General features: G+C 34.6%; 4 protein-coding genes across 5 annotated transcripts; all 4 read left to right on the forward strand.

Annotated features, from left to right (window-relative positions):
- The first annotated feature begins 283 nt into the window (after positions 1 to 283).
- LOC124832272 (histone chaperone ASF1B-like) lies at positions 284 to 2,217 on the forward strand. The gene is made up of 3 exons (XM_047306444.2): positions 284 to 530; positions 1,437 to 1,552; positions 1,649 to 2,217. Exons 1-3 carry the CDS (start codon positions 422 to 424, stop codon positions 1,997 to 1,999), a joined length of 576 nt encoding a protein of 191 aa, XP_047162400.2. The 5' UTR covers positions 284 to 421; the 3' UTR covers positions 2,000 to 2,217.
- A 1,735-nt stretch (positions 2,218 to 3,952) lies between these two features.
- On the forward strand, positions 3,953 to 9,278 carry LOC124832277 (replication factor C subunit 3-like). Its single transcript, XM_088108080.1, has 11 exons — positions 3,953 to 4,948; positions 6,893 to 7,006; positions 7,093 to 7,125; positions 7,206 to 7,377; positions 7,465 to 7,643; positions 7,718 to 7,854; positions 8,265 to 8,360; positions 8,438 to 8,507; positions 8,586 to 8,663; positions 8,731 to 8,857; positions 8,937 to 9,278. Exons 1-11 carry the CDS (start codon positions 3,968 to 3,970, stop codon positions 8,996 to 8,998), a joined length of 2,049 nt encoding a protein of 682 aa, XP_087964206.1. The 5' UTR covers positions 3,953 to 3,967; the 3' UTR covers positions 8,999 to 9,278.
- Positions 9,279 to 10,660: 1,382 nt separating this feature from the next.
- LOC124832249 (MLO-like protein 1) lies at positions 10,661 to 16,167 on the forward strand. Its single transcript, XM_047306407.2, has 13 exons — positions 10,661 to 10,971; positions 11,106 to 11,371; positions 11,458 to 11,574; positions 11,683 to 11,743; positions 11,989 to 12,083; positions 12,562 to 12,636; positions 12,753 to 12,841; positions 12,958 to 13,007; positions 13,455 to 13,495; positions 15,007 to 15,216; positions 15,313 to 15,380; positions 15,500 to 15,560; positions 15,655 to 16,167. The coding sequence occupies exons 1-13, from the start codon at positions 10,788 to 10,790 to the stop codon at positions 15,883 to 15,885; spliced, it is 1,548 nt and encodes a 515-aa protein (XP_047162363.1). The 5' UTR covers positions 10,661 to 10,787; the 3' UTR covers positions 15,886 to 16,167.
- Positions 16,168 to 16,950: 783 nt separating this feature from the next.
- On the forward strand, positions 16,951 to 26,209 carry LOC124832253 (UTP--glucose-1-phosphate uridylyltransferase-like). 2 transcript variants are annotated; one of them, XR_015784477.1, is made up of 20 exons: positions 16,951 to 17,634; positions 17,715 to 17,821; positions 17,925 to 18,015; positions 18,631 to 18,691; positions 18,847 to 18,924; positions 19,002 to 19,052; positions 19,135 to 19,187; positions 21,021 to 21,093; positions 21,254 to 21,311; positions 21,433 to 21,479; positions 21,575 to 21,625; positions 22,022 to 22,054; positions 22,236 to 22,273; positions 22,356 to 22,431; positions 23,590 to 23,673; positions 23,775 to 23,873; positions 23,942 to 24,046; positions 25,271 to 25,342; positions 25,727 to 25,911; positions 26,006 to 26,209. XR_015784477.1 is itself a non-coding variant. In XM_088107507.1 (19 exons), exons 1-19 carry the CDS (start codon positions 17,012 to 17,014, stop codon positions 25,751 to 25,753), a joined length of 1,827 nt encoding a protein of 608 aa, XP_087963633.1. In that variant the 5' UTR covers positions 16,951 to 17,011; the 3' UTR covers positions 25,754 to 26,209. The 2 variants fall into 2 exon arrangements, 1 of the variants encoding a protein (XP_087963633.1); XM_088107507.1 differs by having other exon boundaries at positions 25,727 to 26,209.
- The last annotated feature ends 190 nt before the right edge of the window (positions 26,210 to 26,399 follow it).

The following is a 26,399-nucleotide window of genomic DNA, read 5'->3' on the forward strand; positions in this document are numbered from 1 at the left end:
TGGAAATTATGGAAAAATATTTTTTTATTATTTAACATATTTTTAATTAAAATAATAAAAAAAAATTATGCATTAACAATGAAATTGTTTTATAAAACCTTACCTCGTGACAAGTTGATACAAACAATGAAGACAACAAACAGATAATAATCAATCAAACAATTAATTTGAATAGAAAAAATTAATAAAAAATGAATTGAAAATATTTAAAGTTAAAAGAAAGTTGAAATTGAAGTAAGATAGAAATAAATAATAAACAGTGGGAGTGAAAAAGGAGGTATTTTTTGGTGTCTTCAAACCCTCTCCCGCCAACAACAGGAAAGTGCGGTTCTTGAGGTTTCCAACATTCTTTGATTGGTTCATTGATTCATTGTCTGAGAAGAAGAGAAAAGAAAAGAGAAGAATCAACAGCAACATCAGCATGAGTGCTGTGAACATCACCAACGTCACCGTCCTTGACAACCCTGCTTCCTTTCTCACCCCTTTTCAGTTCGAGATTTCCTACGAGTGCCTCACCGCTCTCAAAGACGGTAACATATTCTCTCTCTTTCTCTTTCTTTTAGGGTTTCTTCATCCCTCTCTTCAAACCCTCACTCCATCACTTCTTACTCAATCCCCTCTCTCTATCTTTCCCTTTCACGGATCTTTGCACCTTCTTTCATCCTCCGCTTTTCTTATCATTATCTCTGCAATCCCCAATTTTTTCGTCTAATTTAATACCCAAAACCCTGCTTAATCATTCGCACAAGCCTGTTTTTTTTTATTAATATTACAATTTTCTTTGTCTTTCATTCTATACGATGGGTTGGGTTACTCGTCTCACAAAGTAACCGAGAACTAAATACCATTGCAAGATGATTCTGTAAGACTGTACTTTTTAATGACTCAGGCTTTGTTTGTTTAGTGTTTTTTTTTTCTTTTTTCCCTAAAATTTGTATGCCTGCCGAGCACATTCGAAAGCCTTTTTTCTTGAATTTGTATGACCAAATTCTTGTTTCCCAGAAAATTGTCTCTGAGCGATTCATTACTCTGAGATAACGAGCTGAATGGAAAAAATATCTTCTGCTGTTTCTGTTAATTGCTTCTAAAACCTTGTTTTGAATGTTTTCTTTTTTCAAAACTTAATGGATTTAAAATAAAAAATTGATAGTTGAGCATGTGAAATTATTTAGAAGACGCAATTAAAATAAACAAGAAATGTATCAGGCATCTCTTACTGTTTGACCTTGTTCTGTTATTTTGAATTTTGTAATCTATACTTGTAAATATGAAAGCCTGTTGAAATATTTTCTTGTAAGTGATTTTCTGGGAACAAAGTCTACATTATCATGTTGAATTTTTGTCTAGAAGTCACTGTGAAGCCTATTTTTCTAGCCTCTTCACTGTAATCTCACTCCCATAACCTCTTGACAATGTATGCTGTCTTGTGGGTGCAGATTTGGAATGGAAGCTCATATATGTTGGATCTGCTGAGGATGAGACCTATGACCAATTATTAGAAAGTGTCCTTGTTGGTCCTGTCAATGTTGGAAACTATCGCTTCGTTTTACAGGCAAGCGATATGAATACTAATCTTACGAATTCTGCGCTGCACCATGCAATTGCTCAGACACTCGCTCTAACTTTGAAAATACTGTTTGGTTTGCAGGCAGATCCACCGGATCCATCAAAGATTCGTGAAGAAGATATAATTGGTGTGACAGTGCTTCTGTTGACGTGCTCTTATCTGGGACAGGAATTTATTCGTGTTGGCTATTACGTGAACAATGATTATGATGATGAGCAGCTGAGAGAGGAACCCCCACCAAAGGTGTTAATTGATCGGGTTCAAAGGAACATTTTGTCTGATAAACCCAGGGTCACGAAGTTCCCCATCAATTTCCACCCTGAGAACAATGAAAATGAAGAGCAACCCCCTCCGTCCGAGCACCCATCTGAAACTGGAGAAGACCCACTTGCCTTAGTTGATCGTGATCCTGCAGATAGGAAGGATTCTTAACATTTTGTAGGTATACAGACCTTTCAATTCCTAAATCTCCATTGTATTCACTGTATGGATAATGATGCCGTTTTTGTGAATCTCTGTTCAATTATGTGAATGGGATTTGTGAGCCGATTTGAAGTAGGGGCCTTGGAGCTCTATGTTCAAAATGACTGTAAGGTACCAGTTTCTTTGAATGAAGTTTTGCAATGCAAACCCAGTTTTATGATAGTCTACTTCACAAATCATAATCTTTATGATTTCTGATTGCCAAGAGGTTTCGCCGTAATATTTAAGTCCTTTTTTGAGTTTTCTTTTGTTCGGTTCTATGAATTTTTTTGTTTAAAAATTATATTATAACTAGGATAGGCAGTTCTCCGAGGGGGAACCTTGTGGTCTAAAAACATGTTGAAATCTTTGAAATTGCCGCATCCTTTGTAAGGGTAAGACTGTATATATTTAACCTCCCTAAACCCCATTAGGACTAGGAGGGGCTTTGATAGATATATAAATATTGATGAACCTGAAAGAGTAAATATCTTCTGTTAGGGAAGTTCATTCTACTATTTTCTTTTATTAGATTATGTAAGGTATATATCATCTGTCAAGGAGTATTTTGTATTGGAAGGTCTGTTTCTCTTATATTGTACCTAGGACTCTGTCACTCGTAAACTTCATCAAACAAATAATCAGTTTAGCATGTTTTAATCGTTGTTTGAATTTACAATTGAAAAAAAAATGTATGTTAAATTTTAAAGTCTTGCGATGTAATTGCATTTATGCATAAACCTGGGTTTGCCATATTTTCTTTAGAAAAACAGCTGATGATTTATTTTATTTCTCAGCCTCGATAAACCGATGGAGCTTAACATGCTCGAAAAGTCACGAACTTTTCTTGTTTGTACTAGTGAATGTCATTAGAATTGATAAACTAAATAAGGACGTGATATGGACCAAAAATTTGTTTGTAAATTTTAACATTGACATATATCAATACCTAACATTGGAAGAATTGGAATTTTTTTGTTCTTTAGTTTTATTCGTTTAATGTTATATGATGGTGATATTACATGTTCATTAAATTCTTGTGATAATTTGTTTATTGTTGCCTAAATGTTATATATTTTAGACAATACATCAATATCTTTCATTGTATAATTATTTCCAACCCTTACAAACTTTCTGGAATTGTTTTGCTCGAACAGAAGAGGATACAATCAGTTAATTGATGTGTGAAACATTATAATTAAGTCTGTATATTACAAAATAATTGGTATAAAATGATTTTAAAAAATGTTGAATAAGTATGATAGTATATTCTCACGTTATAAATTAAAATACATAATACAGAGAATGAGACTATTGCCACTTTCTTAATTAAATATTTTAATAGTTTTATGTCAATATATGTCTTGCATACGTCACCTCTGTATCTAGAAAAATAAATTTTCAACTATCTCAAACTATTTTTTCTTTATTTGTATTACTAAAGATTATAAACTGTGTATCTCTTTCAATTTGTATATTTATTTTTAAATTAAACTTTAATAATGAAAAGAAAATAATAGTTACTTTTTTATTCACATCACCTCAATTTTAAAAGAAAAAACTCAATCAAATAAATTCTTTAATAGAAACTTAATTAAAAATATTTAAATTGGAAATTTAAAAGTTAATTAAGCTATTTTTAATGGTTTAATAAATTTTTTTAACTGTAAATATTTAAATTTGTAAAAGATTTAAAATTTAAAACTTAATTAAGTAAATTATAATTATAGAAAAATAAAGATAATAGTAATAGATGTTTCGACGTAAGTATTTTATGATGAGACGGGAATGTGACAGAGTCGGCGCGGTGAGGACCTTGTGAATAACGGTCCTACCTGTTTTGTTGCATGGACATTATCGCCTGCTTCGAAACATCCCATATATCACATCGCATCACATCCTATGCATTCAGCTTGAGCTTCAGGCTTAGGCTTAACAATGGTGGATGGCGATCACAACCTGCCAAATCCAACCATGAAGCAATCCAACGTTAACGTTTCCGATCATCAGAGCATGTCCAAGAACCACATCTCACCCAACCGTCGCAGGTTTCGGTCCAGAAGGAGGAAAACCACCGCTGCTTGCCCCCACTCATCGGTCAACCTCCGCGCATACGACGTCGACGGCACCAACAGTCCCTATTACAAGGGTCTGACTGACCATTCCCTTGCGATTGTGAACACCATACCCTCCTGTGCTCAACCTCATCCTCACGCCCCTTCCTCCTACCTCCTTTCCAGTCCTTATTACAAAGGCCTTACGGACTATTCCCTTGTTATTCGTCCCTGGACTCCTCACAACCATCCTCTTCCTTTTCCCCACAACTCCCTCTCCTACACCCCTAGTCCTTACTATGCAGGTCTTCTCACTCACTACACCCTTTTCTTTCATGCACGCTCACTTCAACCTTCTTTCACTACAAACCTTCCAAACATCAAGAACCCTACTTTGAAGGACTTGATGCTCGATCCTCATCACGTTGGCTTTGTTACTCAAGAAACTGCTCAAGTTGGCAATCATGCATTGGAGGAACTTGGGGAGAAAACTGCTGCTGTGGTTGATCAAGAGAATGACGTTGATGTTGAGATGGTGATGACTGAAGAGAAGGCCTTGGGGGAGAGTGTATTCGAGCAGGCTACTGATGAGGTTGAGGGTGTGTCAGAAGAAGCAATCTTTGATACAAAGTTGATGAGTGATGATGATGTTGTTGAAGAGAAGCCATTGGGGGAGAAATCATCGGAAACAAGCGAGATGGATTCGTGGAAGGAAGAGGAAGTGCAAGAAGTGTTGCCTCTTGTTTCATCAGAAGCAGTTGTTGTTTCGTCTGAATCTGATTATACATGGGCAGCCAAATACCAACCCATGGCCTTGGAAGAGTTCATCTGCAACAAAGACATAGCAAGTCAACTCAAAACAATGGTTAGCTATATATACCTAAATCTAATTATTTTTTTTAATTGCATCTCGTAATTCTATAAGATATAATCCATACCTAAAAACAATGGTTAGATATACCTAAGTTTAATTACTTTGTGTCATTTGGAATATTTTTACTATCTCTTTCTTTCTTTATAATAAAAATTTACATGTAATTTTGATGTGTTAAAAAAGACTTTTTATATTTTGCTAACAACTAGCCTTTATCGTGTGTATTTGTGGCTTATATACTTTGTGTCTTTGTGTATCTCTGTGTTTTCGTGCATCTTCTGTTGTTACATAGATTGAATAAGGTAACAAATCATAAGTATTGAAAGATAATTGAAAAAGAATGTCAAGAGACGAATCGTGAATTTCACTGCTTTTATGTGGTGCTAATGAAACTTTTGACAAGAGAGGGATAATAGACCAGTAGCTCAATATTTTAACAACTTTTTTTAATAACTTTTTATAATGAATTACGTGTTACTGTTTTATTGGTCTGTATATTTTAAACAGACCAATCACAAACTATCACATAGGTTTGTTACAAAAAAAATTGTCAAAAAAATGTTTTTTAATAGATAATACGAGAAAGACAATGATTTGGATGGTTTGGGTGAAAAAAACAATAAAACGCTAGAAAGTTGTGAAAAAAATTTGGAAAGATGAACTATACAGGAAAAGAAATTGAAAGAAAAAAATTTTCCACACGTCTATATGAAACCACATAAAAAGTTGGTTTAAGTTGAGTTTCAAAACCTTTTTAAAGAACACTTATATTTATATCTTAAGAAATAAATCATTTAAATTTAAAATACTAAACATGTTTTCTTATATATTATTTAACAAAATTTGTTATTGATCTAAAAAAAATCAAGAAAAAATTAGTTTATATTTACTTTGAATAAGAAATATCATCAAATTAGAGTGAAAATTAAATATAATACAAAAGGTTTCAAAAGTATTTTGGTATGACATTTTTATTCACTATTAATTTAAATTCATCTTACAATTTTTAATCACTATATATTTTCATTTGAATTGAAACAAAAATAAGTTTAATTAGATCTTAATATAATATTAGTGTTTTTTGTTTTGCTTCTTATCAAATAAATACTAAAAAAATTATTAGGCAAATATAAAATTATATTAAAATTTAATTAATTTTTAATTTTGTAGAAGGTTATCAACAAAAATTAAAATACTACTTTAACTTTTATAAATTAATGATTTTATAATATTGGTTATTTTTAAATTTTAATTTATATCATTTTGATTAAAATTAAACTAAGGATACCTTTTGTAATTTATTATATACTTAATTAATTCTTTTATACCGCATTAATTAAATCTATTATATAAATTTTCCGTTCATTTCCAATTGGTTTTCTTAAATCTAAACAAATCCTTATCATTTTTTCTTTCTTACTTTATTTGCCTTTTCATCTCTTACTTTATTTGTCTTTTCACCTCCAACTCAGTCCAGATAAAACATAATAGATAATATGATTGATAGGCAACTATATTGGTCAAAGATAACATACATACTAACTTTTAAAGGAATAATCTAAGAAATAAATAATAGAAACGTAGAGGCGTATGTGCATTTTAGAACTAAAGTATACAAGCTTTTAAATATTGATTTGTCTGTTTCTAAATTTTGTTGGTAAAAAAAGAATGTTACACTTTCCATTTTGAGACTTTTTTTTTAGTTTGTGAGTAATTATATTTTCTGGAAGAAGAATGTTTTTTTAATAACTTTTGTTTACAACTTTTTTATAATAATATATGTGGTAATTTATTATTGGTTTTTGCGGAATAAAATAATGATAGAGTATATTATAAGAAAGTTGTTAAAAAAAAAAAGTTATTAATGTATCATAATCTATCTTAAAATTCATTTATAATGTATGGTCCATTTTTATTTTTGATACTTTTTCTCAGGTAGAAGGTGGTTGTGGGTGCAGCCACTTTATATTTGAAGGACCACCAAGCGTGGGGAAGAGATCCATGATAAGGGCTATGCTTGGAGAGGTATTCGGCTCCGACAGGGTCCAGGTAAACTATTCTAACTCAAATATACTTCTATCGTTCATGCGCACAAAAAACACTGATAATTTTACCACTGATGAATGACATCACAGGTCGAAGAAGAATATAGAAACTTCATTTTGAAGGTACCGTCTTGAATTTTCATCAATGATAAACTATTTCTTCCTGAATACCATACATATATAACTATTTATTTTACATATAGGGAGAAATGATTGATAGTGTGCAAGTGCGCGTAAAGAAATCACTCCATCATGTCGAGGTGAATCTGTCAGAGACAAATGGATACGAAAAACATGTAATTGTTGATTTATTCAAGGAAACATATGGGCAGGTGATAGATAACTCGCAACCTTGTTATCCAGAAAACTGCAAAGGTAAGTAATAATAAGTGAAGGAAAAGGTTTGCTGTTAGGTAACAACATGTTTTCCGATAATTAATGTCTCTGGGGTTTGTTTGAAAGCAATCGTTTTGTACGAGGCGGAGAAGCTGTCGATAGAATCGTTGTTGTATATTAAGTGGCTGCTAGAGAAGTACGAAGGGTGTAATAAGGTTTTCTTCTGTTGCTCTGATGAATCTAAGCTTCAACCTGTGAAGCCACTTTGCATCACTCTCCGCCTTTCATCGCCATCAACCCAAGAGGTTCCTTTCTCGTTTCCTGCATTTTCAATACATAACGTACATACCATGCTTCTCATAAGCTTTTCACCTCACAGCTAGCTACGATTTTGGAAAACATTGCAAAAGCAGAAGGAATACAGTTATCACGCCACTTGATCGATACCATAATTTTGAGGTCCAAGAACAACCTACGCCAGGCCATTCGTTCGTTAGAGGCCACTTGCCGAAATAGGTTTGTCATTTTTATGTTTAAGCATTTTTTTTCCTCTTCCTATACTGTCGAAAGGGGTAGTGAAATTAATGTGCAAGAGATGGATAAATTGAGGTTTTTGTATCAAACTAGGCAAATATGACTTCAATATTATCAAAATGGACAAATTTTGATCCAAAGTGAAGTCGGGGCCCAAACGACTTCAATTGAAGAAGTCGTGCCCCCTGCATGACTTCACACTAATGAACAGTGTGAAGTCGTACAGGGGACACGACTTCTTCAATTGAAGTTGTTTGGGCCCCACGACTTCCTCATTTTCGTAATTTCAGTTGAATTTGTCCACTTTGATAATATTGAAGCCAAATATGCCTAGTTTGATGAAAGATTAATAGGGTATTTTGGATAGATATTGTTTACTATTTTGCATGCAGGGATGCTGTCAAAGAGAACGACGTGATTCTAACTGGTTGGGAACAAGATATTCTGGATATTGCCAAAAAAATAATCCAAGAACAAAGTCCACGACAGTAAGGAATTTCACAGCAGCTTTAGTTTCTATTTGTCATTGAAGTTTAGTTTTTTACGAAGATGATATTTGCATTAGGCTGTACGCCATTCGTAGAAAGCTACGAAGTCTTATGAGCCATGATGTTCCTCCTGAGTTTATTTACAAGGTAAAGGAACTATTTGTTTGAAGTGAAAATAAAATTTGAAGGTTCCAACTTAAGGCGTAAATTGGTTGATGAATGCAGTCTTTGGTACCAGAATTAACCACTCTTGTTCATCACTCGCTACGCCCAGGGATTGCCAAACTCGACAGGGACTTCATGGTAAATAACACTTTTCTCTGTTTCACTTTTTTTTCTGTTTTGATGTAATTTTTTCGTCCCTTCTCAGAGACCCAGTGAAATCAAATTTGAAACCATGAAGCAGCACTTCTGTCATGTTCCAAAACAGTCCGAATCTGATGAGAAGAACACTGATTCAACAAAAAAGAATGCCTTAACTTACTTAAAAGTAGAAGGTAAAACATTTTCTAACTTTCTGCCATTTATACCGTTTACTGTATTCAATTATTGATGATTGGAATTATTTTGTTGCAGAGTTTATAGCGAAAGTGATGAGCTGGTACAAGAATTGGTCTGAAAAAGACAGTAAGCTGTAGCGCGTGCAGCAACAAGTTGTGTCTGTTAAATATGAACCCAATAATGATAATCATTGTCACGAAAATGTGGCAAGAACACCTTTTTACACAGCAATATATGTTTGGGTGAATGTTGGAGTGCTTCATTTATTAATCTTGCTAGCCAGATTCGGATGGAAGCCAGCTTTGTAATTATCGCGTACTCCAAACATGTCTGTTACAAAACCAAGGTTGTTTAGGGCGTATCTTTGTCGTACGCTTATTCCTTACTTCAATACAAACAATTTTATCTTATTTTGAATTTTACTGTTAAATTAGAAGTGAAGTGAGTTTTTTTTTTTCGGATTGATAAACCAATCTAATATACCACGAATTCAATCTAAATGAAACGATTTTTAATGGGTTGATGCCATTTTTATTTATATTAAAATTTAATATTCTTACCTCAACTAAATTTAAATTTGTAATAAATTAAATTGAGTCATAATTTTTAATCTATTTTTTCCATTAGTAACATCTACAGGATTTGTTTTACAATAAAGGAAAATGTATGGACCAATTTCTACATGTTGTAAATACTTTCCATAAAAATCTTGTTATTGTGTAGATCTTTTCTAGAAATAAAGAATGGCCCTTCTTAGCCACAAAAATGATTTTGGACACTTGTACATGGCAACAAAGCCGTACATAATGCGACGATTTGGTTTCGTTTTCATTTTCAACTAATTTACTTTATTTTGATGGCATCCCATGCAACACATTTCTACACCTAATCACTTACTTCTTTGCTATCACACGCAACAACGACCTTTCCTTTGCCACACCAATCGTCGTCACCCTATTTAATTTGGCTAAATTACATTTTCAAAATAGCAATTTTTGTAATACTTTTTTAAAAAGGTATTTTTTTTCTTCTTCAAAATAAATTGAAACTGACCGTATTTATTTTCTAAAAGCATTTTTACACCCATTCACATGATATTCCATTAAATTCTAATTACTAATTCACGACTAAAAGGAACGAAAAGGTTCCAATTAAAACAACATTAGATTAATGGCAATTTGAATATACTTTTTTTTTTTAATTTTGGAATGACAAAGTTCGGTAGATCTCACTTATAGCTATGTAATTCGGAGAACATTTAACCAATAGTATAATTCGTGCTTAAATTTTGTCACAGATCTTTATTTTATATATATCCTAAAACATGAATCGATGTAATTGTTTTGAAATTGTGGCCTTAATGATTTTAGGAGTCATAATCGTTTTAAGTATAGAAGGAAGCAGTAGTGGTGTTGTGTGGTAGTATATGATAAGACCGTGTCCAAATAACAAATATATTTAATGTTATTATTATTAGAACACTATTAACTTAAAACGCTCCATTAATCATAAAATTAATGACAACTAATCTGATAATCGTCGATTGTGAGTTGGTGAGAAGTGAGCGAAACGTTGACAGTTAGATTAAGGAAAATTTCATTTCAGCAATCATCGGGAGAAAATAGATTGTTAGAAAGTTTTGATTTGGAATGGCAACAAAAGTGCAGCGGGAAAAAGTAATTAATACGATTATTTTATTAATACAGGATTAGTTATTAACACGTGACATTTATAAATTAATAAATGTCTGATTGAAATTTAGAATGAGAGGTGTATTTTAGATGTAAAATAAAAGAATTGTTGTCGGTCAGCTGTCGTAATGCGCGACGAGAGAAAGAAAGAGAGAACGTAAGGGTCGTTTTGTGGTATGATGATGAACGGTGATTGCTAGTGACAGAAAGGGTAGAGAGAGAGAGAGCTAGCAGCATGAGTGGCGGAGGAGAAGAAGGAGAGAGTCTGGAGTTCACTCCCACGTGGGTGGTGGCCGCCGTATGCACAGTCATCGTCGCCATCTCCCTCGCCGCAGAGCGCTTTCTTCATTTTGGCGGAAAATATCTCAAAGCCAAAGACCAGAAGCCGCTCTACGAAGCACTGCAGAAGATTAAAGAAGGTTTTCTTTTTCTTTTTCTTTTTCTTTTCTTTTCTCTTCTCTTCTTTTCTTTTCTTTTCTTTTCTTTTCCTTTCTCACCCATGTTTCGATCAAATTCAAATCCGAGTTCACGATCTATCTCTGCACTGCTTCAGAGCTCATGCTTTTGGGCTTCATTTCCCTCCTTTTGACGGTTACACAAAATGGCATTACCAAAATCTGCGTTCCGCCGGCCTTCACGCGCCACATGCTTCCGTGTAGCCTTGACCTCGCTCCCAAACATGAATCTCATTTCCAGACATTTTATTTCCCGGGAACACCCAGACGCCTTCTCGCTGCCACTGCGGCGGAACACGCGCCGCCCCACTCCGAGGCTGAGGCGACTGAGACTGGAACCGAGACTGGGTTCTGCGCTCGCAAGGTCGCTCACTAATTGTAACTATTATGAACATTAAATCGCATCTTCGAATTACCCCACCCACGCCCGTTTCGCTTTTCACTTTTCAGCATAAGGTGCCTTTGTTGTCTGTGGAAGCACTGCACCATCTCCACATCTTCATTTTTGTATTGGCTGTCGTACACGTCGCCTTTTCCGTACTCACCGTTGTCTTTGGAGGTGCCAGAGTGAGTTCTATGCCCCCTTTCCCATCATCAACTCAATTATTTTCTTTTTTCTTTTTTCACTTTCCTCGCTTTTCTCTGTTCATGCTATCACTCTCTTTCTATATACAGATTCGTCAATGGAAACACTGGGAAGATTCAATTGCAAAAAAGAACTACGAAACCGACCGAGGTACATTATTTCTTTTCTTTCCTTTCCTCAATTCTTTCTGCATCCTCCTCTTTCTGTCTTCAATTGCTTTTATTATTCCTGTGCATTTTTTATTGTTGATAAATATAACATGCTTTATGCTTTTGGTATCGCCTAATTTTACTTTGTGTCAACTAAAGCATCACACCTTTGCAAAGAATTTTGTAGTTCTTTTTAAATCTTTTTATTTCCTCTACCCCACTTATACTCCCGTTGGTTTAATGCAGTTCTGAAACCAAAGGTGACCGATGTTCAGCAGCATGATTTTATCAGGGGCCGTTTTTCTGGTTTTGGGAAAGATTCTGCTATAGTCGGTTGGATGGTAAGTAAATTTCAAGTTTGCCATAGTCTGTAAGTTTAATGAATACAATAAATGAAGATATACTGATGTCATCTTTGGGTCCTTGGCAATTAAAAGCCTTTTGTGGCTAATTTAAAGATACACCGCTGCATCTTTGGTTGGGTCCTTAACATTTACAAGCTTTATATACTGGAACCGCACATGTACCATATATCTTTGGTATCCCTGATGATTGTATTTGTCCAGTCTTGCTTCACCTCAATCCGTATACTTCCATCTTATACTTCCAATCTTATCAAAGGTTTTTTAAATATTGGTTCGTTTTAGATCTTGTTTTTAATTTTGATACACTTTTTCCCTGATGTTTGATCACCACCGCGTAGTTATTTTCTTCCACCACACAACAAATAAACTTGGAAAGTCAAAGCTAAGCAAGTGCCTTTTTAGTATTTTTGTTTCTTTTTAGTTATCTCTCCTAATCATTTGTTGCTTCTTTCAGATATCCTTTTCTAAGCAATTTTATGGATCTGTCACAAAATCAGATTATGTGACGTTACGACATGGTTTCATTATGGTAAAGCTCTAGTGTGCCATATTTGTTGTCAAATTAGTAATAGTAATGTCTCAGCTAGCTATTGGCCAATGGCTTCGATGCTTGAGTAGTAAAATTTATCTTTTCTTGTTGTTTAGACCCACTGCAAGTCAAATCCGAAGTTTAATTTTCACAAGTACATGATTCGCGCCCTTGAAGATGATTTCAAGCAAGTTGTTGGTATAAGGTAAGTTCTTTTATATTATTGCTTCTATGCGTGTATGACAATTATACACCATTTAATTGCGAATAAAACTTTAGTGCCAGTTCTTTTGTAATAACAATTACATTTTGTGTTTGCAGTTGGTATCTTTGGCTCTTTGTGGTTATCTTCTTGTTGCTCAATATCAATGGTATGCTATAAGATATAAAGTTATGCTTCTCGTATGTCATCAATTAATTGTCTTTGCCTAGACTGACACTTTACAATGTCAAGACTGGCATCTAAAACCCGGTTTTATGTTTTTATGTTTACCTCATGATCTTGTTTATGGACTGTGGTAGTGTTATATATCTCTTCGTGTATTTCGTAATGAAGTTAATTTAAATAACATTCTGGTGTAGAAAAGGAAATGAGCTTAAGAATTATTTTTTATGACTTGACAGTTAACAATACTGACCAATATATTTTTGCCTATTATTTTGCATGACTTGGTGATGAATATCAAGCATGCCAGTTAACAATATTGACCAATATACATTTGCCTATAGCTAGTAATTGATCAAGTTATATTTTTTTGCGCATGTTAATTAACATCACTTGGTATCTTGTTATTAAGACGTCTGCTTAACTTTTCCAGGTTGGCATACATATTTCTGGATTGCTTTTGTTCCTGTCATTGTAAGTATCTTTATTAAATTTTTGACCCTTTCTGAGTGGACGTTACATGTCCGTGCATTCATTTTACCTGGCTTACATACCCTTCTTGTAATAATTTTGTTGGAGGGATATTTTGTTTACATTTTTGCAAGGAGTTTCTTAATCAAATCAAGCAACTATACAGTACAAAACTATTGTTTCTATTAAACTGGTGTCATACCTTGATTTTCTACTGCTGCATAGATACAAGGTGATTGGTTCAACAATTTCCTTAAAATTTCTGTAACTAGTATAATATCGTATCTTTTAGTATTTGGAAAAAAGACTGCCTCTTAACACTTATTTCCGGACATATTTTTAGTGTCATTCCCACCAAATCATACCAGGTAGGCAGGTATAGTCTTTTTTCGGTTAAAGTTAATCAAGCTCAGTCTCCAAAAGATCTTGGAAGGTCACCTTTTGCTCACGGTTAATGACGAGTTTTTGTATTGGTTTACAAGGCTTGAACTGTGTAAGAAAATAAAGATTTATTTTATTGATAACAATCACATCAATTACACCAAAACCTTTAAAAAAGAAAACAAAAATATGCTGAAATAAGTAGGAAGATTCTTAAGATGTTTTTTCAAAATTACTATTGAGATATTGAGATCTTAACCTGCTATTTAGGACAAGAAGGATAGAGAAAGGGGGAGATATACTTGCAAAGGCACCTTAACACCTGCATCAGTAACAATATATTGGAAGGGTGCGTGTATCTTGTGTCTCTGTTTGGGCTCTATTCTGTTGTTTTGCTTCACTGGGACTCATGTCTGGGTAGCTGAGTGTGGCCACTAGGCAATCGTCATAGAATGTGGATTCCGTTATTGGCTGAATATTCTAGAACCCCTTGTAAGTGAAATGTAAGGAGGTGCTGTCAGCGCTTTTCGATTATTAGTGTTTGGTGAATTGGGCCCTTGCTGCTTAGTCCGGAACAGGAGTTATCGATGTGACGTATCTTACCAAATGGGATGTAGGTGGGTAGAAGGATTTTTTTTTTATTTTAGCGATGCTTTTGTCTTGTAATTTGTAATCAAGCATTCTTCTCAATCAGTTTTTAAGCCATAAGAGTACCGACTGTAGGCAGGACAGGTTTTCAGGAATACCATTCCTATGAGTATTCTACAGGCTTTCAGGAATACCTATCCTATGAGTATTATTCGAAGGAATTTTGATCCTGGAAACAACTAGTATTATTTTGTCTTCTGAAACAAATGCCCTTAAGAATGACATTTGTTAGTGGTTACTTTGGGACTTTTCGTTTTTTCAATTTTCCAATTATTATTTTTGTTGATAGGTCACATTTGTGCTAGTGTTTGGCTTTCTACTGGTGCTTTCTTGTTAAATCCGTTTGCACTGGCATGCATCTATTTGTTCGTGCAAGTTGACATAATAGTAGGCTTTCTATGTTTGGAATATCCTTATTTTTTTTATTGTCCCCGTACTGTATCTGCCCTTCATAATTTCATAATTCTGGTTTGCATTTCTTTCAGCTTTTGCTTGCTGTGGGCACTAAGCTCGAGCATGTAATAACTCAACTAGCTCATGAAGTGGCTGAAAAACATGCAGCCATAGAAGGTGACTTAGTTGTGCAGCCATCAGATGAACACTTTTGGTTTCATCGGCCCCGTGTTGTCCTCTTCTTAATTCACTTTATCCTTTTCCAAAATGCCTTTGAGATAGCATTTTTTTTCTGGATATGGGTAAGCAAATAATTCTCTTGAAGAATAAGTTGGTTGTGGGGGTAATTATTTGTAGTTGTGTTGAATATAATGAAGCCCCTGGCGCTCACTTCTCAGGTTACATATGGGTTTGACTCGTGTATAATGGGGCAAGTTCGATACATTATTCCAAGGCTCGTTATTGGGTAACTGTTAACAATTTAACAATTTTCTTTTGAGCAATATGAATTCTTTCTTTGTGACTATCAAACTATTTAGCTGAATCTTTTCTTTTTTCATTTCCTTCTATATATTGGGATTACAGGGTATTTATTCAGGTATTATGTAGCTACAGCACCCTGCCACTCTATGCAATAGTGACGCAGGTAGGCTTGCGTAGCTTTTCAAACTAAAATGCTGATTAATTATGAATTTAAGTAGTGTCCTCTTTGCATTGACTTCCATAATTTCACACTGTAGATGGGAACTCACTATAAGAGGGCAATATTTAATGAGCATTTGCAACACAACATTGTTGGTTGGGCACAAAAGGCGAAGAAGAGGAAAGAACTAAAAGCTGATGGCCGTCCTGCCCAAGGAAGTTCTCAGGAGAGTGGTAATACAGGAATCCAGCTTGGCTCAATTTTCCCGAAGAAGGCATCTGCTCCAGGCGACACTTCTTCTGCCCCCAAAGATGACGGAACCAGCTGACTGTGCATGTATAACTGAACAATTACTATCTTATTATGTAAAGTTGCACACAAATTGCACTTTTCTTTATATTATTTTCTTTGATAACTTAGTGTAGTGTAGCATTTTGGAACATTTGTGTGAGTAGATGGCGCCATTGTCATTTCCAAGAGCACTCAGTCATCGGATTAGGATCACCTGCACTGCAAAAAAAACTGTAGGATCTTCCAGTTTTAACTAGTGTGAAACATTCTTGCTTTGTATTTTTATTTTATATTTAATGAGTAAAAATGTTTTCGATAATGAGATTTATGCCATTGAAATTGTGAACAGCAGAGAACCCTCGTCCGGCAGCCATCACCCAATCGATCCAGAAAAAATGCTTCATGACAGCACACAAGCTTTGAAGGACCCCCACAAGCCTCCACCTAAACCCCACCATTGGATAAGTAAGTAATAACTCCAAGAAGAAAAAGGATGCTTAGATAACAAATTTAAGTCATCGAACACTTAAAAAAAATACAACAATATTTCCAACCAAGAGAGAACAGTTTATAATGTTATGCTAAGCATGATGGGGGAAAGAAAAATAGAAAGAATTATGTGACAGTTATTTTAAAAAATAACTGTATAACTATATTAAAATATGAATTATTCCGTTATTTTTTATTAAATAAATAAATTAGTTTTCTTTGTTTTTTACGTAAAAATGTCCAATTAAAGGATGACATAACAAAAAGTCAACAAATGGTGTATTGCCTTTATGTAATAGTAATTTTTTTAAGAGAAAATAAATTTAAATAGTATATAAATTTTAGGGTATTTTATTAAGAAAAAAGTTTAAAAAAATATCTATTATAACGTAAATATACAAAAAAGTTGTATATAATTACGATTTCATAAAGTAAAATTTATTTATTTATTTATTTTGTAACTATCTGTATTTAATCACGGTAACTATTCATATAATGAGATAATAGACTTTTCACTCCAATGTCCAAATCTCAAATATCAATCACTAACTTGCACATGAATGTAAATTTAATTGATTTGAATTTAAGAATAGATTACTTTTTAACTTGTAAGACGAAAGAAAGAGATCGAAAAACCCTAGTGGAGTGGGGGAGAGTATCGAAGGAGTAAAAGCATGACGATCCATTCGATAGTGATACAGAAGCTGCTGAGCACGAATGCGCAGGTGGGTCGACGAGTTGCTGCTCACCATTTCAAGGGCTACACCTATGGCTTCCGCAACAAAATGGCCATTATCGACTCCGACAAAACCCTCATTTGCATGCGCAGCGCCTTCAACTTCATCGCCTCCCTCGCCCGCCACAACGCCCGCTTCATGTTCATCAATACCAACCCTCTCTTCGATGACATCTTCAACCTCATGACCAAGAAGGTTGGTTCCTACTCCTCCTCCACCAGCTCCCTCTGGCGCACCGGCGGCTTCCTCACCAACAGCTACAGCCCCAAGAAGTTCCGCTCCCGCAACAAGAAGCTCGTCTTCGGCCCCACCCAGTCCCCCGATTGCATCGTCATTGTCGACACCGACCGCAAGTCTACCGTTATCAACGAGGCTTTCAAGCTTCAAATTCCCGTTGTTGCATTGGTCGACTCCGCCATGCCCCTCGATGTCTACAACCGCATTGCTTATCCTGTTCCCGCCAACGATTCTGTTCAATTTGTTTATCTGTTCTGTAATTTGATTACCAAAACACTGCTTCATGAGAAGAGCAAGGTTGCTGCTGCTGCGGCCGATTCTCGGTATCATGCGTTACCTAATTCTCTTTCTCATTTCATTTTCCCCGTTGTATTTACTTAATTGATTCTCCAATGAATTAAAGAGAAGAAGCTCTGCGCAAGGGCAAGAGCAAGAGCAAGAGCAAGAGCGATTTGGATAAGGTCGACATAACCGTAGTTCCCTGTACTAGTTTAGCTCCCTTACCCGAAGGTAAACTGAATAGTAGTTGCAAATCAAACTTATTTGCTTTCTGTTTTCTCTTCCTATCGCCTTTTACAAAGTTTTACCTAAGCAATTTTCACATCCAAAGCAGATACAGAGGAAACTAAGAAGCTTTTGGACAAGTTTGTTGTTTTGAAGTTCAATGGTGCCCAAGGAAGAAATATGGATCTTGATGGTCCCAAGTAAGCCACTCACCCAACACCTCACTTTAGTCTACATCTAATTTGGTTTTGGTGGAGCCTTCTACATTTAATGTGTGCTTTACATAAAAAGGCTGGTTTCGTTTGAGCAATATGTTTTTATACTTAATTTCCTAGCCGAGGGCAGACAATTCTTTGTCAAGTCTGAATTGGATCTTTTGTTTTGAAGGGTTTCGCCCTTCTTTACACCATATTTGTTCTATATGTATTTTCCCTCCTGTTTGTGTTGTTGCTTTCTACCCCCTTTTCTTCTCTTCTACATGTAATCAAAATATTATGAAACAATTTAGTACTTTTAACTATATTATGTGCTTGTTTACGTATGCATGCATAAATAAGTACATGTGTTGTTGCTGTTTTCTACCCGTTTTTCATCTCTTCTACATGTAATAAAAATATTATGAAACAATTTAGTACTTTTTACTTTATATTGTGTTACGTATGCATGCATAAGTACATGTGTTTCTATTTATATGCATCAAGTGTTTAAAGTTATTTTCCTTTCTTACATTTGTACTCCCCATTCATGGATTAGGCTAAACCTTATACTTGATGACTAATTTAATTTACACCTATAAAATGTTTCGACTCATGTAGATCTGCAATTAATATTCGTGATGGACAGACGTTCCTGGACATGATCATTAACCAGATTGAGGTGAGACATTTATACATAATGTATGAGTTTATGATAAAATCATATTTTCTTATATTATTCTCTTTTTTATTAATGAATTATTTAGATTTTGCACATACTATACAGCTGTCATTGACTGGTCTGGTTCTTACTATTTTTCTGTTGTGATTTGGTAGATGCTCAACTCCAAGTATGGATGCAGGGTTCCTTTGCTGCTTTTCAACAAAAATGATACTGGGGATAGTTCTCTAAAGGTGAAATGCCGTATCAATTTCCGTATATAATTGTTGACCTCAGCTACTGTTGTAATCTTCAGCTTCATTTTCCATAGGTTTTGGAGAAGTATTCGAAATCAAGTGTTGAAGTGCACACATTGAAGCCAGTTTGTATTTGTTTTAATTCGGATTAAGTGATATTTGTGATTTCTCATGACCAATACATCATAATATATATACATTTTGTAGGGTGAAAGTGGAGAATTGAAATTATCGGGTGAACATTCCAGTAAGGAGGAAATGTATGTCTTCAAATAAATATCTGCCTATTAAATTCAATTCTAAACTTGCTGTGCATGTATATAGAGTAATACAGCTTGAATGCCCTCCAATTGATGGTATTGTTATTATGTTATGGACATGTTAAAATACTGTTATTAGTGTTACCCCTGATATAGTCTAGATGTTATAGCCATAATTTAGTTGTGTGGAAACAATGCAAAGTAATTGGATTAGCCATTCTCTGTTTACGTGATTGACTTTCGAAATATTGTGCGACAGGCCATACGTAATTGTTTTTTATCTGCACAAATGATCTACAAATACTAATAAGATATGGATTAGTTACAGTTTTGCTTACAGTGTTTTAATTCACATTTCAATTTGGTTTGACATGAAAATAGAGTAAAAAATAAAGGGTTACGTGAGGAACAAAACTCTCACTTAGTGGGTTTTAGGGAAAGTAGATATGTGCAGCCTTTCCACTGCAGTCTGAGAGTTTGTTTCTAGGATTTGAACCTGTGACATAGATCGCTGTTTGGATCCAGTTGCAAGGGATGGGACTTGAGTTCCAAATTTAAAGTATGGGATTCTAATGTGTGGTTTATAAGGTCTTGGACACTCCAACAACAACGAATAACTTTTGGTGGTGTAGTTCTCCCTCCCTAGATTTTTATCTGTCATAAAGGCATGTCAAATTAGTGTATTTAAAAAAGTGTATCTTCAAATTTCTTTATTATTCCACTTGAGAATTAAACTGTAAAATAATTCTAGAGGGCTTAATTGATCCCTCACAATCTTCTATTTATAAAAATAAATTGATACAAAAGTACATGATAAATAGAGTAACCCTAGACACAGTATAATCATGATAAATAGGGTAATCCTAGACACAATATAATCATGATAAATAGGGTAACCCTTGACACAATATAATGATGATAAAATAGGATAAATATCCTAACACTCCCCCTCAAGCTGTAGCATACAAATTGTATGTACCAAGCTTGGAACAAATAAATTCAATCCAAGGACCCCTTAATGACTTGGTCAATACATCTGCAGTTGATCGTTTGACCCAATAAACTCAGTACATATTTCTTTAGTCAACAACTTTTCACGAACAAAATGACAATCAATTTCTATATGTTTAGTCCTCTCGTGAAATACTGGATTTGATGCAATGTGGAGAGCAACTTGATTGTCGCAATACATCTTCATAGTATGGATGTCACAAAATTTAACCTCTTGAAGGAATTGTTTCACCCATAAGTTCACATGTTAGTGATGCCATTGTCCTATACTCGGCTTCCGCGGTTGATCGAGCTACTACATTCTGTTTCTTACTTTTGTTACGGATGCGCAAAATGCACACGCCGGGGAAGTTGTGTGTGGGTGTGTGAGGTGGTGGAACAGAGTGGCAAACTGAGCTTAGTGGTTGCTGGAGTAGGGCAGTTCTGGTAGTTTGATCACTGGAGAAAAAGTGCACTCAATGACAAAAGGAAAGGGCACGTAATGGTCCAAGACAAAACAGAGGGGGATAAAAAACACTAAAACTATCGATACGATATAAAAGAAAAATTTTCTGATGTTGTGTCTAATGCATACGACATTGTATGTATTTTTCTAGTGTATAAAATCAAATACATTAAATTTTTACCTAAAAATTAGGGATCAATGATCCTAATTTACTAAAATCTGTAAGACCTAATGATTAACAAATTTGTAGTATTTAATGACCAATTACATTCTAACATATTTCAACCTATCGAATTGAGCAGTCCACTGCCTGCAAATTGGCTTTCATGATAAATACTTCATCATTTTAAACTAATCTACTAATTCTATGTTTTAAGGCATCCATTTGATGATGTGGAGGTGTTCCGTTCACTCATGACTGGTGGAACCCTTGATTCGTTATTGTCACAGGTATGAACTTTTTATACTGTTTAGCACTTCTACCTTAAGCTGTCGTCCTGTTACGTTAAAATTTATCTAGAAAGTATGAGACTTAAAGTTGAACTTTACGACTGTGACAATGTAAGACTATAATTGAATATTTCACTTACTTATTCATATTATTTTCCAGGGTAAAGAGTATATCCTAGTGTTGAAGTCAGACAATGTGGCAACAATTGTTGATCCAAGTATCCTTCATATAGTTTTTATCATTAATGACAACATTTTTTGGAGTCATTACTCTTTATTTCCTAACCTAGCTTTGAGACTAAGATGTTTTTATTTTTATCAAACTTAACTGTCTTGTAGATATACTAAATCATTTGATGATAAATGATATTGAATATTGCATGGAGGTGAGCAGAATTATTTGTGTCCATCATATGAACTGCTACCATTTCTCTTCTTAGGGAATATGAGTTATCTGCTTCATTTTCTTTCTTTTTTCCAGGTGACACCAAACCAATCATTTAACTTAGTCTTAACCGCAATGAAATTTAAGGTATATTTTCATTTTCTTTACTTTTACATCTCCCTTTAGTCACTAATATTTGTGTCAGACTTGGACTTGTGTGATACTTAATCAGTTGTCTTCAATATTTGTGCGAGTTTTATCGTGTGCCATTATATATAAGCATATTAAGATGTACGGCAAAAACATCCATCCTGAAGTGGAGTTTGTTGGAAGTTGGAATTTTCACTATCATTGGAGATAATATAGGGCAAAAAATTTCTTATTGTTTGATGTGCATTAGTAGCTCTTATTAAATTCTGATTAAATTCTGATAAGACAATCGGGTAGTTTGGTTGCTATTAACCTATTAAAATGGTGCTATGATTTGTATAATTTAACTTGAACAGCTTTGGCTAAACATTATATGTTTGGTAATCTATGCAGCTTGGGGAGATTGCCCGCAACCAAGATAAAAATGTAAGTTATAATTTTTATTTTATTTTATTTTTGTAACTTTTACATGCATTTATATTTTTTTTATCATTTTAAGTAATAGCTTTAGAGGATTTATTTTGAATTCTGACAAGACTTATGAGAATATTACAGCAATCTGTTTCTTTTCTGATTTAATTTATTTTTCCTGATTTATGTGTGGAAGTTGAAGAACAATTTCAAACTCATCGATACAACAAACATGTGAGTGAAATGCTGGTTTTTCTTCTACAATGTATTAAAATTTACCAAAAGTGCTAAATTCCATGTGTTGTCCTTTCCACAGGTGGGTGAGTTTAAGAGCCATCAAGAGATTTGTTGATGCTGATGAACTAAAGCAGGAGAAGTCCTCAGTTTTTAAGGTATGATTTTCCAGCTCTCATTAGGTCATTATTCTATTAATGTGATAATTAATGTGATAGGTCCAGGCAGAAAGATACACTTTATCCCCACACGGTCTATTTCCTTACCAATGAAGTAGGAAATTAGACAAGAATTCTATTACAACTAAGGTATTTCGAGAGACCTCACTCTCCACAACCTTTCCTCCAAACTAGATACAAAAGACACAACCTCCTCCCACCCACCTAAACAGACTGTTTTTATAAAGTCTGTAACAGCTATGACATAACTGCCCTAACTGTCATGTTTTTTTCCTTCTATTATAGACAATGCCAAACCTATCAATACCCCCTCCATGAAGTTTGATCTTGTCCTCAAGGTGAAAATCTGGAAATTCCTTGCTGATTGAAGAGGCCCTTCCCAACTATTGTCCGAATTTGGAAGGTGCTTCCATTTGATTAGAACTTCCAATTCTCCTTGGTTCTTTGTCCTGGTGTCTAATAATGAACATCTAAAATTAATCCTTCACTGAGTGTGGAAGGTAAAGGCAGGATAACAGTAGCTGGCTGGACTGCTCTTTTGAGGAGAGACACACGAAACACTGGGTGGAGTCTGCTGTGAGTGGGCAGATCCAACTCTTAACTTATTATGAAGACAGTTAAGAGTCAGTTTTTCAGATTTGTTAGTCTAGTTAGTGTCTTTAAAGATAGCTGATGTAAATGGCTGAATCCTTTCTCGTTGCAAGTGGCTTTTCTGGATGTAATTTTCTCAGCTTACACCTATCTTGTCTTTCTCTGTTTTTTTATAATTCCAATTGACTTAAATTATCTCACTTCAGCTTTTGAACCCTGCTCCACATTATCAATCTTGGATGCATGTTCATATTATGTCTTCTAAATGTTCAGCCATGCAAGTTCATTTGCTTGTTAATAGGATTTTCATGTGATATTGTGACTACATGTATTAAAGGTCATTTGTATTGCTAAAACATTAAGCACTACTAGTGTTATAAATACTTTAATTAGATTAAATTAAATATTAAGTTGTGTGACACTGGCCTGTCTTCTTAAAATGAGAGAGGGAAAGCGAGAATAAACTAATGACTGTTATAAAGAGACAATCAGTTCTGCTAACTATGAAGTTACTGATTGCTGTTTTTAATGTATTTTCTTCATCAGTTCTTTGGCAATGTAATTGGTGTATCCGTGCCCGAATCTCGGTTTTTTCCATTGGATGTAACATCAGATCTATTACTTCTCCAGGTGACACTGACTTCATTGTATATACGCAAATAATGTTACTGAAAACATACTGTGTTTTCATGCATGACTGACTCCCTTTCACCAATTATGTATTCTTGCAGTCGGATCTATACACTTGTAGAGAAGGTGTTTTAACTCGCAATCCAGCTAGAACTAATCATTTAAATCCTGTCATAGACTTGGGACCTGAATTTGAAAAGGTGAAATCTAGTTTTTTCTTGTCTTATCTTTGCACAGTCATTACCTTATATATGTGTTTTATTCTCAGATTAATGACTTCCAAAGTCGTTTCAAATCCATTCCAAGCATCATTGAGCTGGATAGTTTGAGGGTGAGAGGTGATGTGTGGTTTGGATCTAATATTACTTTGAAGGTACAATTAACGTTCCTTTCCCTGTTCATCTGCGTCACGTTGAATACTTGCTCTTTTGTCCTTTCTGAATATCTGTGATTTTTGTCGTAAGTTATAGGAGCCTTTATATTCCAATTGATTTTAATCTTACCCAATTTATAGCAAATTTTCAAAACTACTGAAGATTTACGTGAAGCTCTAAAATCACTTGAACATGGATTACTGGATATGTCTAAAGACTCTAAAACTGCAGCCCAGTAAAGCCCCGAGCTCGTCCTACTCACCGAGTAAAACGGGGTTGAGAGACCTGGACTGAAATAAGACATGCACTTGCAGAACCCAGATATAGTGGTGTAAAGATTTGAATAATGAAGCTGTTCTCATAAGAGTTGAGGCAGCCACATAGCCTCTCCAAAGCGTATCCAACTTTTTTTGGAAAATGTTGTGCAAGGGGGGCTGGAAGAGTGGGGATCTGATAATAAAAAATTATAATTTAGTATTTTTCAGAATAGAGTAGAAGCTATATTATAATGTGCAAGTAAAGTAGAAAAATCTTAAGATAATTCTGGTCTCATGGTCAAGAACCATCTTTCTGTTGAAAGATTGAGCTATGAAATATATGCTAATATTTGTTTTACGTCTGCAACACATCCTCTCATGCCAGAATCCAATGGACTTGAAGAGACAGAGCCCTGGACAATAACTCACTCTTTCTGAAAATCAACTATATTTTAGAAAATGAAGGCTCGTGAACGTTACACTGTAGAGGCTCTGATGCAACGTTAATGCCTATAAACTTTTGGGTGAAGGCCACAATTGGTTTTATATTTCTGACACTCAAATTTATCCCAAATCAACTATGGAAAATTTCTGGGTAATTCGTAAAAGAGATAAATCAGTTTTTATTTTTAATTTGAAACTGATAAATCTCGGATATCAGTTGACAGCGGACAGTACCTTCCAAAAAAATTGTAGTGCTCTTCTTTTCTGTTTTACAAATTTTCTTGTTAGACTCTAAGGTTTCTGCTTATTATAAACTTGGGTAAATTTTTTGCTTTTGATATGGAATGGAAGATTGGAATTAGGTGAACTGAGAGTATAATACAAATGTCATTATAACTTATTGTAAGCATTCAAAATCAGTGAACTTTGATTCATATAATTTGTTGTCTGAGCTGCTATATATGAGAAACTTATTTGTTATGATTTTCTTGCATTTATCTGATTATTAGCACTGATTTTCAGGGGCAAGTGACTATTTCTGCAAAACCTGACTTGAAATTGGAAATTCCAGATGGGGTGACGATTGAAAATAAGGTATGATACTAACTTCGGTATGAGCTTTTTGGGAGTCTCTTATTACAAAATTTCACCATATCATGGGTTTTATTTTCCCTGTTCTGTTGGTGTTTGAGGGTTTGTAGGTGGGATGTTTGTTGGAAGAGTTTGCTTTGTTAGAACTGGTATAATGGGGATTCTTGTCGTTGTTTTTTAACCTTTTGTCATCATTGGTTGGATAAGCCTGACTGACTGCAAGCCTAAGCAGTATTGAGGCAGGTCATATTTAACGGAGACTGAGGCCTTTTGGCATCATGACACAGCAAGATGATTATGCATGATTCTCCAGATTTCAATCCATAATTATTAGTATAATTGGATATTATGATGTTGTCCTGACAAGCACATTTGGCTGCTTTACAGGAGATCAACGACCCTGCAGATATCTGAGGATGAATCAACGGTTTGTGGAAGTTGTAGGGATTTGGTTCTGGTGAATACATCATGACTGCTGAACTTTAATTTGCAGTGCTGAACAATTTAATTTGTCATATTAGCAGCCACCAACCAGCCATCTTTTAGGTTTTCTATTTGCAGAGGACTAAAAGGTTGCAGAACATAGTTCCTTACACTTTTTTTTTCAAGTGGCACGATAGTGGTGAGATAATTTACTCATCTATCTATTCATTCTAAAACTTTTAGGGCAAGGCTTGGCACAGTCCCAGCTGAGGGCAGAACACGAAATAGGAATGGTTTCAGTTTTGCTGGTCTTCTGCCTTTATACTATTAGAAGCACACCAATTGTTTATTGTACCAATGAGTTGGAGCGTACAGACAGAGGAGACATTTTTGTCCTACTCCAAAAATTCTTGACTTGCTTTAATAAACAGGTTTATTTTTTTCTAACTTAAAAATCATTATTGTTATTGTCTTACATAGTAGCATATACAAGGGACAAACAAAATTGCAATATTTTATGTAGAAGTCATAATAAGAGTTGATAAGAAAAATGGGAGAACTTTACTCTTACCAAACTGATTTAAATAACATAATGATGGATAACAAGTTTACTCATACCAAACTGATCTTTTAGGCG

Source organism: Vigna umbellata, chromosome 2 (assembly GCF_029865625.1).
Source record: "Vigna umbellata cultivar VRB3 chromosome 2, Vumbellata_1.0, whole genome shotgun sequence".
NCBI lineage: Eukaryota > Viridiplantae > Streptophyta > Magnoliopsida > Fabales > Fabaceae > Vigna > Vigna umbellata.

Excerpts from the sequence above, each read along its gene's own strand:
- LOC124832272 (XM_047306444.2), top strand. The coding sequence starts at position 422 with ATGAGTGCTGTGAACATCACCAACGTCACCGTCCTTGACAACCCTGCT. Across the intron at positions 531-1,436 it reads CCTCACCGCTCTCAAAGACG|ATTTGGAATGGAAGCTCATA; the intron begins GTAACATATTCT and ends TTGTGGGTGCAG. Across the intron at positions 1,553-1,648 it reads ACTATCGCTTCGTTTTACAG|GCAGATCCACCGGATCCATC; the intron begins GCAAGCGATATG and ends TTTGGTTTGCAG.
- LOC124832277 (XM_088108080.1), top strand. The coding sequence starts at position 3,968 with ATGGTGGATGGCGATCACAACCTGCCAAATCCAACCATGAAGCAATCC. Across the intron at positions 4,949-6,892 it reads CAAGTCAACTCAAAACAATG|GTAGAAGGTGGTTGTGGGTG; the intron begins GTTAGCTATATA and ends ACTTTTTCTCAG. Across the intron at positions 8,858-8,936 it reads AACTTACTTAAAAGTAGAAG|AGTTTATAGCGAAAGTGATG; the intron begins GTAAAACATTTT and ends ATTTTGTTGCAG.
- LOC124832249 (XM_047306407.2), top strand. The coding sequence starts at position 10,788 with ATGAGTGGCGGAGGAGAAGAAGGAGAGAGTCTGGAGTTCACTCCCACG. Across the intron at positions 11,575-11,682 it reads TTGTCTTTGGAGGTGCCAGA|ATTCGTCAATGGAAACACTG; the intron begins GTGAGTTCTATG and ends TTCTATATACAG. Across the intron at positions 15,561-15,654 it reads TCTATGCAATAGTGACGCAG|ATGGGAACTCACTATAAGAG; the intron begins GTAGGCTTGCGT and ends TTCACACTGTAG.
- LOC124832253 (XM_088107507.1), top strand. The coding sequence starts at position 17,012 with ATGACGATCCATTCGATAGTGATACAGAAGCTGCTGAGCACGAATGCG. Across the intron at positions 23,674-23,774 it reads CAGATCTATTACTTCTCCAG|TCGGATCTATACACTTGTAG; the intron begins GTGACACTGACT and ends GTATTCTTGCAG. Across the intron at positions 24,047-25,270 it reads GATCTAATATTACTTTGAAG|GGGCAAGTGACTATTTCTGC; the intron begins GTACAATTAACG and ends ACTGATTTTCAG.